Source organism: Bipolaris oryzae (genome assembly GCF_000523455.1).
Source record: "Bipolaris oryzae ATCC 44560 unplaced genomic scaffold scaffold_294, whole genome shotgun sequence".
NCBI lineage: Eukaryota > Fungi > Ascomycota > Dothideomycetes > Pleosporales > Pleosporaceae > Bipolaris > Bipolaris oryzae.
Window position 1 is genome coordinate 1 of NW_006911570.1, and position 18931 is coordinate 18931.

An 18931-nucleotide genomic window follows, 5' to 3' on the forward strand; every position below is an offset into this window, starting at 1 on the left:
TTATTACTTTTAGTCCTAATATCTATAGTATCTTCTAAATACCCTAGTATCTTAAGATATTTAAGATATCCTAGTATCTCCTAGTGTCGTAGCATCTACTCTCTTAGCGAGATATTATCTCTTAGCGAGATGCCTAGTTACGTGATTCTCGCCCTATAATAATTACCTTCTAACGTAGACGTCTATAGGCCTTCAGCCATCTCGTCATTTATTAAGGGGAGAATCCTTCTTGTTACTTGTAACACTAGAGAAGATCTACTTACTTAGTATAAGGCTAATTAGTAGCTTACTTATAAAGAGTATTAAGGAGGAGAGTAATTAGGTATTAGCTACTAGGCTCTAGCACGCTATAGTAGATATAGAGAGACTAGCTATAACTTATATATATAAGAAAGATACTCTAGCTAGTACTTAATCTATATTACTAATTTCTATATAATATATTATTACGCTATTAAGTTATATAGTATTAGAGGTACGCAAAGTTAGTGGGGTGCGTCACTCGCTTGTACGCGTCACTCGCTTGTAAACTACGTTATATTTACTTTGAAACGTAGGTGCACGTTTACAAATGTCTATTCACACACACTATGGCTTTTTTAAAATTATAAGCTAGCAATCTTTAATTTTGCTGGCCGTCGTTTGATAATCCAAATGTGTTTTCTCCCTGGCATCCCGGTGGCTGTTGTGACTTTATTTTGGACGTTTTTTTGTTGCGCAAATGAGGTAATTAGTCGGAAGGTGCAGTTGTGGAAACACGCAGAGAACATATGTCCGAATATCATGGTATGAGCTTTGCTTCTTGTTCCCTGCACAGGGCCATTTTCAAATTGCACATGCTTTATATTAAATCTTCCGAATTTCTTCAACTGTGTACAGTTCATATTTGATTGACAAATTAGCTATGTATTTCCTAATACGAGATTGGTGATTACCGGAAATGAAGGCACGTCCCCCATCTCAGATCACGTGTATGTACCGAGATACTCATCGCGCTATCAGGAGGATTGCACGCGTTATCCGCACCCTGAACCCTTCTCAGCTTTCAAATGTCTCGGAAATTTACATGTGCGGTCTGTATTTCTCCACAGAATTCGCAGGGCTTGCGAAAAGACAAAGCGCACAAACACGCATGCGTATAGAGCTGCACAAGTGCATCATATCAGCCTCAACACATGCCTCTTCAACAATTTCGTTGTCGCTATGCACGTCTACCGCGCTTTGCTAACCGAAAACTCCGAGTGGTATACTATGACCTGTTTTTTCTTTTATCTCTGCTCGGCGGAAGCCCCGAAAACTGACACTGGGAAGCTGCCACTGTGTAACCTTGATCTAAATGGCGCCATAGTCCCCGACTACGCTAGGAGATTGCGTACGCATGTAGCGCTCCTACCGCCGTCATCAATGATTGGCTCTGTTTTGCTTTTGAGATCTCGTGCACCAGAGCCACCGGCGTCTCTGACCACTCACATGCACGACCTATGTTTCTTACGCATTATACTAATTCAGATTGTTGATTCAGCCGTGCTGATCTTCCAGCTTGTTGTCTGAAGCGATCGGCGTTTGCGGTTACTGCGTGTCTAGTTAATGGGTCGTTAAAGTTTGCTGGATCATGTAAAGCAGAGGGCAGTCCGGCGCATATGCATGCGCGTGATAAGGACTCAACGCTGCTAAAGATTTCATTGGTAGAGATAATGCATGTCGCTAGTACGTGGTGTGACAGACATGCGAGGCTTGCTTACCGCAACAACCGTCGGCAGGTCGCCTGCACTGTAGCCTCATGTCGCATTGCTGTCTTAGCTCAACGGAGTCGAATGAATGAGAAGAAAATGTACGGGCAGCGAGTTGGAGATCTTGGAAGCTAAACATAACGCCCCTGCACCGTCTACAAACACCATGGAGGTAGCCATCCTGCAGATTTGCCAAGCCATGGCCAAAACACTATTGGGCATGCGAATTTGTATCCTCGTCAGTCGACGTTGCGGAATCAGGTGACACGTAGTGACCCTGAACCCCAGGTAATTAAAGACTGGTTGGTTAGAAAAAAACTACATCATATTTTCGGGGACCGTTGGAGGATAGCCCATGTTGGACACTTGGGGTAAACCGCTAGATCATCCTTAGTCTCTGTCTTTGGACATGTCGCGTCGGAAAACCTACCCATACCTTGCAGTTGTTTGATTCATGCCCTCGTCCGTGCCGCCATTAAGGTCCCACCAGTTACTTTGCCAATTTCGCGCAACAAATTCATTTTCTAGTGCTCTGAACAATCCAAGGGATTGAAAGTCGCCTTCAGCACTCGCAGAATATCCAGGCATATTAAAGGACGACATGTCGAAGTCGGGCAGCTCAGTAGCTACCAGATTCTGGACAGTATCAAAGCTTGTTGGCTGGTAATTGAGCACCGGAGTAGTGGTGTACTTCGCGTTGTTTGTCGCTGTCGGGATCATTTCTTTGCGTCTCTCTTCCTGCAACGTCCGCGATACTCTATTCAGTGCATCGACGGTTTTGACAAATGGTACCAAATCTCGTCGCTGCGTGGACGCCTCGTTCATAGCTGTGCCAATATTCTCCAGTGTCTGCATGTCACTCTCGCAGTCATCGGGGTTGTACGTAGCAAGTATCTGTTCGTAAAGGGTGAAAACTACGCAGAAGGGGTATAATGTGATAAAACTGCAGAAAAGTCAGCCAATTCAGCGAATGCAAAGCATTCGAGCCGCAAAGGGATAGTAGAGATTGTTAAACTTACTGATTGGTGATGCTCTTGGATCTTGATCTCACAAGGGGGTCAGTGTGGAAGTCGAGGATGATACTAGACACTTTACGAGCTGCTCGAACAGCAAATGGACTCGGTTTAACTGCTGTTGCGGAGTTTCCACGTACGGCTGCTTGAACTAGCCTCTGTACCCCAATAATGTAGGTGTAAATATTCACTAGACTTCTATCAGCGTCCATGGCCAATGCAAAATCAACCTTGCCACGTACTGATATGGTCAGCAAGCATGCAGTGTAAGTCAAGAAGGGTATCCTCGGCATTCATGAGCTGCTCAAGCTTCCACTCAGCCACGAGGTTTTCGAGTTGTGTGCAGCATTCATCGACCTTCTTGAAAAGATCATCTCCCTGGCCACTCGACACATGCTTGTCGACGTAGCCGATAAACTCCTCAGCCAAGAGCGTGTATCGTACCCACACGACGCCGATTGTGACCCTTATAGCGGATGGGTGCATATTGTCGCCACGAAAGATCAGTGGCGGCCGAATTTTATTAGGCACCCATGTCAAGACCTTTGGTTTCCCGAAGAACAAGCGAAACGCAATATCAGTACACAAGGTATGCCAATAAAGGTATCGATAGCTGTCTCTTTCATCTTCATCGGTATACGTTTTGGCTGGTGCACTGTCGATCTGGTCTATGCCATTGGACATGAGGTACTGGCACACCTTGCAATGAAATTTCCAGGCAAGCGGATAGTCGTGCATGGTGATGCACGTCCAAGTGAGAAGGGCGGCTGTGAAACCATCCATGTCCGTCGTAGTTGACGACTCAAGCCATGGCGGTACACTTTCAAGAACTTTCATGTATGCTTTCATCGTCAGCTCACCTCCCGGACCATCAGTATCCTGTAGCCCGTAATACAGGGCATTGTAACTTTGTCAAAGCACACGAAGTTAACAAGAGATTCACGAAGCGCATGTATGATGAGATACTTACTACAAGACACGCATTCCAGGGTCGATTTTGACATAGGGAGAGTTGATGACATCTGGAAGCGAGCGTAAAACAGTAAGGTCGACCATGGCACCCAGAGAGACATCGGGCACAACCATTGAACGCGATACATGGACGAAAGTATCTATACATGCTCGGCATTCTGCAGGCGAGAGATCAAAATCGACATGGCGAGCTTGGGTACGCACTCTCAATCTTCCAAGATCGTCAAGAGCATCGTTGAGCGACAACATGGCATTGTTGATGCTCGGTCCTGGGGTGTTGACCGGGGCAGCTTGGTTTTGGAAGCTCCGGCGCGTGTCAGTAGCAAGTCGATATATCTATCACCGTCAGTCACGGGGGTGATTGATGCGTTGTGGTTGGACTCTATTACCCATGATTCCTGACTATCTGCCACAGTCAAGGGGGCTTCGGGAGACGACACAGGTGGTGTTTTTTGTAACACTTCCCGCTGCGGTGTTGGGAGAGAGCCAGGCGATGAATCCGGTTCACCCGAGGTATTGACATGCTTCTCAAGTTGTTCGAGCCGCTGACTCAAGTACTCCATAACATTTTTCTGCTGCGCAACGCGAGGTCTCTTGCGGCGCTCGACATATTGACACTCCTCTGCAGCAGTCACACACTGACGACATACAGGGTCTGCTCTGTCGCATTTTATTTTCTTGCGCTTGCAGCGAAGGCACTTTGGTAAGACGTTAGTGAAGTATTGCAACTTGTAGTCGCGGCCCATGTACACACGTACGGCAAGTTTCATCGTCATAGCTTACTAGTGGCCGTTACCGCAGGTAGGTTGCCGGGTTTCGGACGTGGGAGTCGAAATGTATGCGCGCGTGTCTATTTGCCGGCAACCCTGGGTTTTCTTCGGGTTCGGAAAGAGCGTTGTTGCGAGGGTGATGGGGTGGACAATGGGGTGGCAGCCTAGTTGGGCAATGGTCGCAATTTCGGACACCGCAATATCCGAATGTCCGAATGTCCAACTATCCGCCAGGGGGCCTAGCCTCTTGGAGCCACTGCCGTTGCATGTCTGACGCTGGCTATCTGATCTACTTACTGCTAGAGAGATCGCAGAAGACCGAGATGATGCAGATGCCAATTCCATCCCAGCCAGCTATGGTGGGCCGTCCTTGGCATCATGGACTTTCGGATTTTGTTGCGACAGCCATAGCCAAGAGCAGACCACATGTTCCCGTTTCAATAACACGGCTATACGCTCATATACTATATATCGCCATCGAGATATCCATGTCAACAGCAAGAGCCCTCGAGACAGCTACACGAACAATTGCTTCACCCCTTTGCTCAGCGCCAACCCGTGTTGTGATTCTTCACCAAACATGCCGAGCGGACCGGGCTTCATAGAAGCAAAACCCATCAACGAAGACGAAAACACACTGGCTGGCGAGCATCATGCTGCCGACACTCACGTTGAGACAGAACGTGACCGCGAAGTTCATGAACTCGTCCGCAAATTCACCTCACAATCAGAGCAACAGGGTGCGACGGGATCGCCTTTGTCTCATGATGTTCATCCACGCCTAGATCCCAAGAGTGAACAGTTTCGTGCGAAGGACTGGGCCCAAGCGTTCTACAACTTGCGCTACAGTGGCGAAGAAGCGATTCCTCGCGTTGCAGGTGTTGCCTTTAGAAATCTCAATGTATGGGGCATGGGATCCCCTACAGACTTCCAGTCCACAGTCGGCAACATGATACTCAAGCTGCCGTCGCTGTTTGGAAAGGGCACAGAGAAGATTGAGATTTTGCGCGACCTTGATGGGTTGCTACTACCTGGAGAACAACTGTGTGTTCTCGGTCCACCGGGGTAGGTTGAAGATTCTATCTCTCATGAGAGATCACAGCTGATACATTCCAGATCCGGATGTTCTACATTACTCAAGACTATCGCGGGTGAGACTCATGGTTTCCAGGTTAGCCCTGAGTCACACCTCAACTATCAGGGCATCCCAGCCAAAGAGATGAATACTTCTTTTCGAGGAGAGGCCATCTACACAGCAGAGGTTGACGCCCACTTTCCTCAGCTCAGTGTTGGCGATACGCTCTATTTCGCTGCTCTTGCCCGTGCCCCGCGTCAGATTCCTGGTGGCGTCAGCAGGGAACGCTACGTTGAGCATCTCCGCGATGTAAGTCCCCCTACCAAAGAGATAGATAGCCCCCTACTAACGCTTTCAAGGTTGTCATGGCTATGTATGGCATCTCGCATACAGTCAACACTCGCGTTGGTAACGACTTTGTGCGAGGTGTTAGTGGTGGCGAACGCAAGAGAGTAACGATCGCAGAAGCTTCTCTCAGTTTTGCGCCTCTGCAGTTGTGGGATAACTCTACACGTGGATTGGATTCTGCGAACGCAGTAGAGTTCTGTAAGACGCTCAGAACACAATGCGACGTCTTTGACACATCTACTTGTGTTGCCATCTATCAAGCTCCACAAGCTGCTTACGAGGTACATATTCCCGCTTGACCATCGCTAGAACCGGACTGACTGTTTGTAGCTTTTTGACAAGGTGACGGTTTTATATGAGGGTCGCCAGATCTATTTTGGCCCAGCAAGCGAAGCGCGTGCTTATTTCGAGCGCCTTGGATTCGAATGTCCTGCATCACAGACTACCCCGGATTTTCTAACTTCAATGACATCTCCTTCTGAGCGCCGTATCAGAGAAGGCTTCGAAAACAAGACGCCTCGAACGTCGGATGACTTTGCGCAATGCTGGAAGACGAGCCCCGAAAGACAGCAATTGTTGAGGGCGATCGAAGACTTCGACAAAATCTACCCACTCCAAGGCGAACAGCGTAATCTCTTTGCGTTATCAAGGACGAAGGAGAAGTCCAGCAAGCAGCGTCAGAACTCTCCATATACCCTTTCCTACTGGAGGCAGGTTCGTCTCTGTATGTGGAGAGATGTGCAGAGAATCAAGAACGACCCAAGTGTCTCGTTGACAATGCTCGCTGTGAACTTTACTGAAGCAATCATCGTTTCCAGTCTCTTTTTCAACTTGTCCCAAACCACCGCGTCTTTCTTCAAGCGAGGAGGAGTCATATTCATGGTCGTAAGTCCGTCTCTCTTCTTATGGATGAATAAAGAGGTTTGCTCACTGCTCTAGGTCCTACTCAACGCCTTTGGTAGCATGTTAGAGATTATGAATCTCTACGCCAAACGAACGATCATTGAGAAGGTAAGCTATGTCATTCTACTCATCCACGAGCACTGGGAACTGATCATTTCCTCAGCACAACCGCTATGCGCTATATCATCCTAGCGCTGAAGCACTAGCTTCAATGATCGTGGACCTTCCGTACAAGATTGTAAACTGCATCATCGTCACCAGCACACTCTACTTCATGGCCAACCTCCGTCGAGAAGCTGGCTCCTTCTTCTTCTTTCTTCTCGTCGGGTTCACTACTGGTCTGTCCATGAGCATGTTCTTCCGACTGCTTGCTTCGATGACCAAGACTCTTGCACAGGCCTTTGCACCAAGTTCCCTTATCCTTTTGATGCTGGTTCTCTACACGGGCTTTCCCCTACCTGTTCCTTATATGAAGTCGTGGATAGGCTGGGTGCGATACATCAACCCTGTATCATATGGATTTTCGAGCGTGATGAGCAATGAGTTCAACGGTCGAGAGTTTGGTTGTTCTTTCTTCATCCCATCCGGACCATCCTACGCGAACGCTACACCGGAGCAGCGAGCATGCGCCGTCCAAGGTTCACGGCCTGGTGAGAACTTTGTCAGTGGTACCGCATACGTCGAGACTGCATTTCAATACAAATTCAGCGAGCGGTGGCGAAACTATGGTATACTTGTGGTCATCACTTTCGTACTCTTCGTCATCCACCTGGTGATGAGCGAACTGGTTGCTTCTGAACGCTCCAAGGGCGAGGTTCTGGTATTCCGTCGATCCAAGATGAAGAAGATGGCCAAGCGTCAGAGCACAGACGAAGAGGCGGGTGGTGCAACTGCCCATGAAGGTGAGAAGATTAGCAGCAGCGGTAGCCCTAGTCTGGAAGTACAGAAGCAGGTCTCAATCTTTCACTGGGAAAAGGTTACCTATGAAGTACAGATTAAGGGCGAAACGCGCAAGATTCTTGATGATGTCGATGGATACATCAAGCCTGGCACTCTGACAGCTCTCATGGTATGTATTATCTTCACAAAAGGTCGGGATCTAGCTAACAACTACTTAGGGCGTATCTGGTGCAGGCAAGACTACACTACTTGATGTGCTGGCTAGCAGAACCACCATGGGTGTAATCGGTGGTGATATCTTCGTAGACGGCCGACGGCGAGATGAGTCCTTCCAGCGACAAACTGGCTACTGCATGCAACAAGATATTCATCTGGATACATCGACTGTACGAGAAGCTCTAGAGTTTTCCGCTTTACTGAGACAACCACCGGAATATGGTCGTGAAGAGAGATTGGCATATGTCGACCACGTCATCCAGCTCTTGGATATGGAACCGTATGCGGATGCTGTTGTTGGTGTCCCGGGATCAGGTCTCAATGTAGAGCGTAAGTACAATAGCTCTTTTTGTTTGGATTACCGAGATATATACTGACTGCATCAGAACGCAAACGCCTCACCATTGGTGTTGAACTCGCTGCCCGTCCGAAACTGCTCCTCTTCCTTGATGAGCCGACATCTGGTCTTGACTCACAGACATCGTGGTCTATCTGTAATCTTATGGAGAAGCTGACTAGAGATGGCCAAGCGATTCTGTGCACTGTACACCAGCCATCATCCCTTCTCTTCCAACGATTCGATCGCCTCCTCCTGCTCGCCAAAGGTGGACGCACAGTGTACTTTGGTGACATTGGACGTGACTCTAACATACTCCTCGACTACTTCCAACGCAACGGCGCACCAAAATGTCCTCCTGGCGCGAACCCAGCCGAGTACATGCTCGAAGCAATTGGTGCGGCGCCTGGAGCCAAAACCGAGATCGACTGGCCTTCTGTCTGGAAAAGCAGCTCAGAGTTCGAGCATGTCCAAATGGAGCTGGAAAAGTTACGCCAACTAGTCAACCAACCCTCGGCCGTCATGGATGCCGCAAAAGGCAGCCACCAAGCCTTCGCTGCCTCCTTCGCCGACCAGTTCCGCGCCGTCGCTCTCCGCTGTGCTCAACAATATTGGCGCACTCCCTCTTACATGTACTCCAAGGCCGTCCTAACCATCGGCTGCTCCCTCATGATCGGCTTCTCCTTCATCGACGGCACAAACACCATGCAAGGCCTGCAAAACCAAATGTTCGGCGTCTTCATCTTCCTCTTCGTCGTCATCCAGCTCATCTACCAAATCCTGCCCATGTGGATCTTACAACGCACCTTGTACGAAGCTCGCGAGCGCCAGTCCAAAACCTACGCCTGGCAGGCCTTCGTGCTGTCCAACATCGCCATCGAAATGTTCTGGAACGCCATCATGGGCATTGCTTGCTTCTTCGCCTGGTACTATCCCGCAGGCCTGTATCGCAACGCCCAAGCCACGGATTCCGTCCACATCCGCAGTTTCCACACCTTACTCATCATCATCGTCGTCTTCCTCTTCGCAAGCACACTCGCACACTTGCTGATTGCGGGGACCCCCAGCGAAGAAATCGCAGGAGCCTATGCGACACTGCTGACGATTATGATGTACGCTTTCTGCGGCATTCTGGCCTCCAAGGATGACCTCCCGGGCTTCTGGATGTTCATGTATCGTGTTAATCCGTTTACGTATCTTGTGTCGAGTTTTCTGGCGACGACGCTCGGGCAGGCGTCTGCGCATTGTGCTGAGAGTGAGTTTCAGAGGTTCTTTGCGCCGCAGGGGCAGACGTGCGGGCAGTACATGGCGGACTATATACGTACGGCTGGGGGGTACCTGAAGGATGCGAATGCGACGGAGTGTGGATACTGTCAGTTGGATAGTACAAACCAGTTTTTGCGCAGGGTGCATGTGAGTTGGGATACGAGGTGGAGGGACTTTGGGCTTTTGTGGGTGTACGTTGTGTTCAACATTGGGGCGGCGGTATTGTTGTACTGGGCATTCCGTGTGCCCAAGGGGAAGAAGAGACAGTAGATTCTTCTTTTGTCCTTTAGTTCATCAGAGTTTAGACCTTAGACTAGGAATTTCTTTAATGTGTAGTTCATCAGATATCGAGAAAGAGAAAATGGTATCATTGTATTTACTCGGACGTTTAGTCAAAGTTCCAAAAAAAAGGTTTCCTACAAGAAATGATAAATCGAAGATGCCACGCTTCGCATGACTAGGCGGATGACAACATTTCCAGCAGTCATCTAGCACGCAGCAATCTTCCCCGAGAACTGACAAGCGCTCGACGGTCCCTTGGACACAGCATCCGGCTCGTTTCCCGGTGTCGTTCCCTTGAACTCTTCGCAAATCTCCTTAACACCCGTCGCACAAGTCGCCGCGTCAATGGTCGCCGAGTCGCCAAAGTTCGAGTTGATACCCGCAAGCAGCTTGCCATTGGTAGCTTTCACGCCCTTGATAACGACGTGGCGCTCAGCGCTCTCCTTGCAGTTGCCGCAGGCGCGGTAGAGTTTGCCAAAGTTATCGACAGTGAAGTTTTCGATTGTGACGGTGCCTTTGCCGTTGTGCTGGATTACTTTGTCTTCGGCGGCTGTGGCACCACCTCCGATAACTGCGGAGCAGTATTAGCTATACTCTTTTTTCTTTTCTTTTTCTTTCTTGCTTAATCGAGCAAGCAAGTGAGTTAAACGTACCAGTAGCATCGCCATCGCCCTTCAGTGTCAAAGCATCCTCACATACAGACACCCACCACACATTTTCAATCGTGCAGGAACCCTCGCAGTGCACACCCTCGATCTGGTCCTTACCGATAATAGCGTTCTTGAGCGTAGCACCATCCTTGAGCAGGAACACAGCGTCGGAGTTGCCGCCCTCGACTTGGCCAGTGCAGGAGACGCCACGGCCGTATGTCTTGAGGCCTCCGTCAAAGACACCGGTGATTTCCTTGGGTTTGGAGAAAGTCTCGGTGCCGTTGCCCTGAGGTACAGGCAGCGAGCCTCGTTTCATCATTGTGTAAAAGTTTCGGGGGAAGATTCGAGCCGGGCCGGCTGAGGCGGCGAGGGCGAAACTCAGGATGGAGATAGCAACTGAGGCCTTCATTTTGATAGTTGGTTGGAAGAAGAAAAAAACAGAGTTTAGAGGTATGTTGTTTGGAAGTAGTGCGATTGTGTTCGACTAGCGAAAGGGGGGGTGCGTCAAGCACGGAAAACAGAAAACAGGGACTGAAGGAGTGTGGGGTGTGTGTGAAGGACTGGTACTGGCTCGATCAAGAGAAGTTGACTTTTCTAGAAGGACGTCTACGCTGTCACTCTTATACAACGGCGTACCCACCTCTTCATCTCCCCAACGTGGTTCTCGAATACCCACAGCATGTTTTGTTCATGGGGAAGATGTCTTGCGTAACTGGGATATGCGTGTAAAGTGGGTTCGTAATCACCCCACTGCTCAACGTCGGTCTTGAAACCATGTTTTGACGATCAAAATGGTAAAATCGAGGCTGATCAACCAGGTTGCAGGGCTATTCATGGTAGTCTTGGCAACAATGCTCATTTGTTTGAAACACAGTGCGCGGAGGTAGTTGGCCCGGCTGCGGGTGGCGTTTGTCACCCTGATCACGCTTGTTTCGGAGGGGTTGTGCCAAGACGGTGATGTGTTTTGGCATTGATGCTTGGGCTTGTTCAATGATACCTTCTCAATGAGGGATAGCACATGTTGGTCAGAATCGTAGGAACGTCTCCTAGTGTGTACATTCTACTGTGTATATCTTGCATGCATACGCAAGCGTCAGCGCAAAATGCATGTATTCCTACCGATATCCCATAATTCATCGTAGATGCAAAAATCATCGAGTGACATTTCTCATACTGCGCGGCATTGACAACCAGTGCGGCACGAGGTTTTCAAACACGCCATTTCGCAAAGCCACTTCGGACTGCATTTTAGGTGCTGACTGAGAAGGTACCGCGCTGTTGGAAAGTGGAAGAATGGCATTCGCGATTGAATCTTTGACCAAAGCAGGGGAAGGCGGCTGGGATTACGATCAACATCGTAATAACAGGCAGGCAAGTTTGACGATGATCAATGAGCGAGAGGAACACCTCGGCCGCATTGAAGCAAAGTCCTTCATGGCGTAAAATGCATTTTTTTCCTTAATATTTACATCAACGAGTTAGAGTTTTGCGGTGACACGACGACGTGCGATCGAATGGCTGTTTCAACTAGGTCTCAACATAGGCGTTTATGCTATACGTGAGGCTCTAGCAAGAAGGTGGTGGAGTGGAGGTGTGGAGTATATTGTCGTCAGCTGGGACTGTGCACTTCTTAGCTTGGGCCGCCCGTGGATGACGTGCTGCACAGAAAGCTTGGTTTCGTATCCGTGATAGTAAACCTAAATTTCTCCTATCTTAGCTATAACTTGACTGTGCCCTTTCCCTATCAGCCCATCTAAGATTGCGACGCGTGTACGAGCAGGGCGCGGACGTTGGGACTAGAGAAAAGAGTCTCCTTTACAACATCATTTACGTAAGTTGACTAAGGTGAAAATGGGATCATGCTACGGTTGCAGCAAGCTCGATTAGCGCGCATGAATCTGCCCTTCTGGGTAGTGGTTCCTGGGACTGAGAAAGGTCCAAGGCATTGAGCGGCAAGTGAAACACATCGATCCAACCTGAAAATTCCCCGCCCGGAGTTTACCCGCTTATGGATTTAGGATCTATCCGCTATCTAAGCCTGTGGGATCACTAGGATCGAGGGAATTCGGTATCCGAGTGGTGATTTCCTTGCAGAGAACACCTATACAAAACGATATCTCTATCCAGAAAACTGGATATCCTGAATCAACCAAGTCGACTAAATAGCTTCAGTATGGCTTGAGCGGCAACTGGCGTGGCGTCGGCTGTGGCTTTGCCTCGACTATGACATCTTTTCTGCTGTAGCTAAGCCGAGGTTCATTAGGTAAGATAATGGGTAGACAAAGGCAACAACAATGCCTTGACGCCATCCTGATGTGTATCACACAAGAAACAACTACACAATTCGAACCTTGTTTAGAGAAAGAGACTGTGACTGTATTCTTGTGTGCTACCTGAATATAGAGGGAAAAAAAGCAAGACAAGACAAGCTCTATGTGTATGATAAAAGAAGATACAGTTGCTGGAGACTACGAGATAGCATCCCCTTCCACACATACTCCCAGATCTGTGGTATCTTTCATGCCGCACCCCACAACCTCTCTCTTGATGTTTAATCACACCACAACGCCCTACTCCAAATTTCCATTATGGAAGATCAAGCAACTGACTTGTGGGAATCGGGATATGCCCCTGTCTCGATCTAAAATGACCAATAAACATAGGAAAAAAACACCACTCGTAATGCCAGTCATAACGCCGTAGATACACCAAAATACAAAAGGTCATGAGCTAATGCTCATGCCGGTTCGTTAATATGATTATTTGTCGTAATCGTCACGGGGGTGCGAGCCTTGACGGTGGAAATGTGATCCATATCATCGGTAAGAGTGACGTCAACTGTCTGGCCCTCGGGTATCATTTTGTGGTTGAGTTGCCAACCCGCGCGACGGGCAAGCTCAGCCACTACTACATCGCAATCGCCGAGGAGGTTGATATCGAAGTTGATGTGGTGAATGGGATCTCGTGAGATGTAAATCTGCGGAATGTCGCGGGGCAGGAAGTTGGGTATCTCAGACACGGGGGCGACTTTCATACTCGTGCCCATGACAATGACTAAATCTACTTTGTCCTTGTCCACGTCCTTTAGTCGATCGAAGAAGTCGTTAGGAAGGGCTTCGCCGAAAAAGGTAATGTCTGGTTTCATGATGCCTGGCTGGGGAATGTCAAAGGCGCCATCAGATTCGGAATCTTCGTCACTCGATCGCTTCTTCCTGCTGCCATTGGCGTTGGATTGACGTTTACGCTTCTTGCTGGGTTGGGCTGCGATTTCATCCTTACAGCGCTGACACTCAGCAGGCCGCTGTGCGCGCACATCGTCGAAGATGGCCTCACCTGGTACCTTGAATTTGCATTTCCGGCATGTCGCAGTGGCCCAGGAACCGTGGCACTGGATAAGCTTGTCCTTGCGTATGCCCGCGTGTGCTTCGACATTGTCGATATTCTGGGTGTAGTTGGTGAGCAGCTTTTCCTTATCCTGGAGTAGGCGTATGAACTCGTGCGTAGGCGTCCACTTTTCGAGGTCAGGTATAATGTCACCAGCAAGCGCATAAAAGGTGCGAGGATTCTCGTCAAAGTTGTGGATATCAAAGACCTCCTCGGGCTCGTCATAGCCCATCTGCAACAGTCGCGAGTAGAAACCTGTATTCTTGGAGCGAAAGTCGGGGATGCCGAGGCTCGTCGAGATGCCTGCGCCGGTGATGATCATGATGTTCTTACGCTCCAGCAGCAGTTTCGCAGCGTCGTCAATGGTCTTGTACTGCTCAAGGCGGGGGCGCTTGTTGAGCTCGCGGTTGATGGCCAGGCCAAGCAACTGGTAGAAGTTCTCGTCGGGCGCTTCTTCGAGGAACTTGGGTATCCTGACGCCAAATGCAGTGCACAGCTTGCGCGCCGTCATCTTCTCGCTGGTGATGTTCTCCATGACGAACTGGCTGGCGCCAACCTCGTGCAGTCGCTGGCGCAGTCGGCGCGCCTCGTCAGCAGTGCACACATCTTTGCCTGTACAACTGTCAATGGCTGTGGCCAACGCCACACAAAGGTCAAACTCACCGTCGTTGGAGTACTCGAAGGCTTCAACTTCATCCAGAATCTCCTCATATAGCGAAGCCGAATCCCACACGCCACCATCTTCGTCGTCGTGGTCAGGCGCAGGCGCGTCCTCTTCTTTGGGTTTGGTCGCGCCCCCCGCTGTGTGTTCCGCCTTGCCAGCTGGGGCAGGGGGCGGGGCGGAGTCGTGGACAGCGACGGGTCCCTCTGAGGCGTGGGCAGCCATGATGTCGTTTTCCCGTGCGCGCTCACTGTCAACCAATGTAACTCGGCGAGAGTGGAGGAGAAAAGGTGGTCAGATGGGTAAGTTGGTGAGCCTTGGCGCTAGGCCCATTTAGGCGATACGGAGATAGCCGCATTTTGATTGTTGTTTGCACGCCATTCTTCCTCCGACGCACCGCCGCGGAGAGTCGTCGTCGCCGTCTCCTTCGCCAATCTCATGCCACCGTAGCATGCAGCATCTTGGGAAATATTTCTTCGTGCGAGCTGCATTCATGCATGCAGCCGTCCGAGACTGGAAAAATATAAACAAATCATAGCCCACGATATGCAACTTTCGCCGTCTTGACATGCTCGTTGGTGGCATGCCGCCACGGATACTACATGTCACTTGTTCGTGTATCGTCAAGTATAAGGCATTCAGCTTTTCGAAAAAGAATCGCACGGTTTCATACTCTTCATCCTGCTTCTCTCGCTCATCATGACTTTGTTCGCTACTTCTGCGACTGAGCTGGTCCAGTGTCCACCTGCACTTGACCACCGGTTGCACAAGACTGCCGTGACAGTCTACCAGCAGCCTTTGTTACGCATAGCCTCGCCTGATTCGCGCCATTGCGGGGCACCGAAAACATGCTCTATGGGTCAGTTGAGCGAAACAAACTGTGTGCCTCGCCCCGAGAGGCTAGCGACGCTTCCAGTTGAGATAGTCAACCGCATACTATCGGACCTCATCCACTCGCATTGCCGTCTACCAGGCCTTACTGAAGCTCAGAGCCGATACGGCTTCACCGAGAAGCAAAAACGCAGCATCAAGGATAAAGAGGATCTCACTCAGCCTGCAGATACCGATCGGTGGGCTGTCGATATATTCTCCTTGTGCCTGATCTCGCACCCCTTCCATGCCCTGGCTCTAACATCCCGGGCATGTCATAGGCTGGTTGAAAGCTACTGTGCACACCTGGTTCGCCGATGCAACAGTACCATGTTCAACCTTCCTTTTGCCCATCTTGATAGGTATGGTTCCAACTGTGTCTATCCGGACCTCAGTGGCATCGTGTACCGGCGACTATGGCTGCAACATGCTCCGCGCAGGTGTGTCTATTGTCAGACAACGCTGGATTGCTACCCCTTTCGGACCGTCAACCGTATTCTCACTGCCTGTGGAGACTGCTTCTACCGTCAAACCATGGTATGCATTCCTTCAAGTTGACCTTGTAAGAGTCACATGACTAAGCAGGCGCAGACGACCGACGAAGTGGAAAGGCAGTACCACCTCTCACCTTCTACCCTTGCCTCAAATCGAATTAGAGGCAACAGATCACTGTGGGTCTTGCGCGTCGATGTGGAAGCTCTGGCTTTCCAACTTTACCACACACGAGGATTTCATGACGCTCATCCGGAGCAGTTTGATAGGCCATGTTCAATATGTGCCATCACCAGATTAACGCACCAAAATGAAGTCGATAAGCCACAACCGAGTAAAAAGATTGCGGCCCGCCAGGCTGGAAGGAGAGCAAGGATGCGCTCAACGCGGTCGTGACCCTAGGCAGTGCAGAACGGTGGCGATCCTATTCTCTTTTTTACTTTCTTTTAATATAAAAGAATTTTGGTGCTGTGATCAGTCACTCAATGAAAAAAGAACTTCTTTAACGTAGATGTATACTCAGATCTTCTCCGCTACAAAATAGGATTACTTACTATTTGGATTTGATGTTTCTCTTTAACTCCTCTCTCATAACTTTGGTGCTGAGGGCGGAAGAAGTGAAAATTCCATTGCTGCAATTTTAAAGATCAATTTACTTGCAATCACTTACTTCATCAAGTTACATTGAGAAAATGTAAGGAAAATAGATCAGATTAGGTTGATAATTCCAAAGAGGCGCAAAGCGGGGCGAAGTTGACTGTGGGGTACTCACATGCTAGCGCGCCGCGCTAAACACAGCGCGTTTTCTTCGCAATGGACGCGACTGCCCCACATTCACGCATTATCAAGACACCAAACGTCGTCATTCGCATTCCATATCCAGAACAAGCCTTGGTATAGGGTACAAAATGCTTGATATCTACCGCCCTGATCCCGCACAGGACACAAAAGTTTACTTTTCACACAGCATTCTACCGTCCTATGTTGATCCGCAAAATGTCTCCACCAAAAAGAAGCCATTCTCTGTATTGAACAAGCAAAAATACAGCCACACACTCGACTTGATACTCCCGGAAGAGATCTATGAGATTTTAAGAGATGGATTGGAGCGGAGCGATGGCCTGGGAAGGGCACGATATGCGCGAGTACATATGAAGCTCGGAGAAATCTTGGAAAAAGAATTCCTGGACGGGTACATCAAGCAAGGAAACATTGCGATGTTAAGTGAAGGCCGACCGCTTGTCGACGATCAGTTCGAGGTCTATGAGGGTATTCTACGGATGGAGCTCACACGTCCAACGTATGAACGATGCGGCTTGCATGGCACACCGATGGAAGACGGCGGAAAGAAACATCAAAAGCAACGGTGGATCGTCGAGTATGACTTGCGCGCCAACTCGGCTAAGCATGGCAAGAGTGGCTTCTCAAGACTAGAATGGGCATGCAAGAACGTTCTTGATCGTTCGCTTACTTGGCTGTTTTACAACTTCAATCCTTCGTCTGCGGAGTCACTGACTGAAGGAAAAGAAGTCATTTCCAAACACTCGCCTTGGTTACATGACATTGTACCTGAACAAGCAAGTATTCAGGAGGTACTTGTACCGCAATTTTCCCCTAGCGATCTTGCAGATCTGTACGCGGAAGAAGATGCGCTGGGCTTGTTGGAATACCTCCACATGCTCAGTCTGGATTCGCCGCGCGTCAGAAAAGGGGACAACATAAATCACCATCTATCACGATACGAAGTGCCAGATTTTGGAAAAGGTGTCGGATCATGTCGTATGGTTGTCATGCGCTGGAAGGGGTTTATACCTCCGGCTTTCATTCGCAGTATCTTCCTTGCAATCCGCAAAGATGCGTTCAAGAACAAAAAGAGGGAAAATGGCGCGCAAGGAGACGTGAGCATGGAAGAAAGTAGTATTGTCGAGGGAAGTGAAGGACAGTGGTTTGCTATGAGCGCAAGTGGTTTCGGGGGTGCAAATTCCTGGACAATTATGCAGTTTGCAGATCGGCAGACACTGACTTGGGAGGTAGAGACCTAGAGCCAGTATTGGAGACAAGCATATGTTTACTCAACTCGTGCGAACGCAGCTCTCACGACGCATTCTTTTTGATCCTCTCAACTGAAAAGGGCGTATCGCTTCTGACTTTGCTGCAGCAACTTTCAGTTCGGGATACAAATTAGTCATAATGACACGGCCGTCTCATACGATCGCATCGTATGTTCATCCTGATCCACTTCTATTGCCAAGTCGTATCTTCACCACTTGCTCCCTTCCATCCTCCAACGCCTGCTCCAACGCCAACTGCATGCATCATGTATTTGCTCTACTGAAAATAGCTGGTCACCCATCCACCACCTATCTACACCTGAATCTCGAGATAGTGGCGTCCGATAACTCACCCACTCCCCGACTCAGACCCAGTAGTCACCGACTCAGCATCATACCTCAACTCCATCGTATCTCAACTGCCGTCCTCCTAAAACTCAGCCACCTGCAAAACCTATATCCCAAAAAGTTCATCCTCAATCACCTGACCCAGACCCACATCCGCTCAGCTCCCCACATCACCCTTCCCCCCCACCCACCCGCCTAGATCCCAAACCAGAAAAATCAAACGACACACACACACACACAGATACCCTGCGAGCTGAGTTCAATGGCTGCGTACATACGCTAGACCCTGTCTCGAAGAATCTGCAGAAAGTTCTATGTATAGTTTATTTTCTTTACCTTTGTACAAGATTTTTTCTTGGGTGCAAAAAACTCCACACTCACCGGTACTCCCGCTTCCCAACGCCATGGTAAGGGTCAGGGTAAGGGGGGAGCATAGTCGTTGTGGGTAGCAGAGAGAAAAGTGGATAGGATGCGCAGCACATCGGAGGATGTGGAGATCGAGGCTGGAAGCTGGAGGGGGATGGGGGGGCGCCTGAAAGGGTTAGGTAATGGGGGTGATCCACATTACGGGGATTGTGGTGTACTCGGGGTCGGTGGGAAGGATGGATGCGGTGCGGTGCAGTGTAGGAATGTAGGGGTGTTGTTGTTTTTTTTTGGAGGGGG

At 49.4% G+C, this 18931-nt stretch overlaps 6 protein-coding genes across 6 annotated transcripts; 3 read left to right on the forward strand and 3 right to left on the reverse strand.

The window, feature by feature from the left end:
* Positions 1–2048: 2048 nt before the first annotated feature.
* Positions 2049–4491, reverse strand: COCMIDRAFT_41600 (uncharacterized protein; the record flags this gene model as incomplete). Its single annotated transcript, XM_007695297.1, has 7 exons — positions 2049–2109; positions 2167–2673; positions 2750–2933; positions 2986–3650; positions 3714–4051; positions 4105–4413; positions 4474–4491. The coding sequence occupies 7 exons, from the start codon at positions 4489–4491 to the stop codon at positions 2049–2051; spliced, it is 2082 nt and encodes a 693-aa protein (XP_007693487.1).
* Positions 4492–5065: 574 nt separating this feature from the next.
* COCMIDRAFT_10040 (uncharacterized protein) lies at positions 5066–9800 on the forward strand (the record flags this gene model as incomplete). Its single annotated transcript, XM_007695298.1, has 8 exons — positions 5066–5550; positions 5602–5869; positions 5920–6189; positions 6239–6793; positions 6848–6919; positions 6975–7880; positions 7930–8257; positions 8314–9800. 8 exons carry the CDS (start codon positions 5066–5068, stop codon positions 9798–9800), a joined length of 4371 nt encoding a protein of 1456 aa, XP_007693488.1.
* A 218-nt stretch (positions 9801–10018) lies between these two features.
* Positions 10019–10871, reverse strand: COCMIDRAFT_10041 (polysaccharide lyase family 3 protein; the record flags this gene model as incomplete). The annotated part of the gene is made up of 2 exons (XM_007695299.1): positions 10019–10383; positions 10466–10871. 2 exons carry the CDS (start codon positions 10869–10871, stop codon positions 10019–10021), a joined length of 771 nt encoding a protein of 256 aa, XP_007693489.1.
* Positions 10872–13199: 2328 nt separating this feature from the next.
* COCMIDRAFT_109961 (uncharacterized protein) lies at positions 13200–14732 on the reverse strand (the record flags this gene model as incomplete). Its single annotated transcript, XM_007695300.1, has 2 exons — positions 13200–14458; positions 14510–14732. The coding sequence occupies 2 exons, from the start codon at positions 14730–14732 to the stop codon at positions 13200–13202; spliced, it is 1482 nt and encodes a 493-aa protein (XP_007693490.1).
* Positions 14733–15362: 630 nt separating this feature from the next.
* COCMIDRAFT_41605 (uncharacterized protein) lies at positions 15363–16265 on the forward strand (the record flags this gene model as incomplete). Its single annotated transcript, XM_007695301.1, has 3 exons — positions 15363–15914; positions 15969–16184; positions 16227–16265. 3 exons carry the CDS (start codon positions 15363–15365, stop codon positions 16263–16265), a joined length of 807 nt encoding a protein of 268 aa, XP_007693491.1.
* A 512-nt stretch (positions 16266–16777) lies between these two features.
* COCMIDRAFT_10044 (uncharacterized protein) lies at positions 16778–17911 on the forward strand (the record flags this gene model as incomplete). Its single annotated transcript, XM_007695302.1, has 1 exon — positions 16778–17911. The coding sequence occupies one exon, from the start codon at positions 16778–16780 to the stop codon at positions 17909–17911; it is 1134 nt and encodes a 377-aa protein (XP_007693492.1).
* Between the last annotated feature and the right edge of the window lie 1020 nt (positions 17912–18931).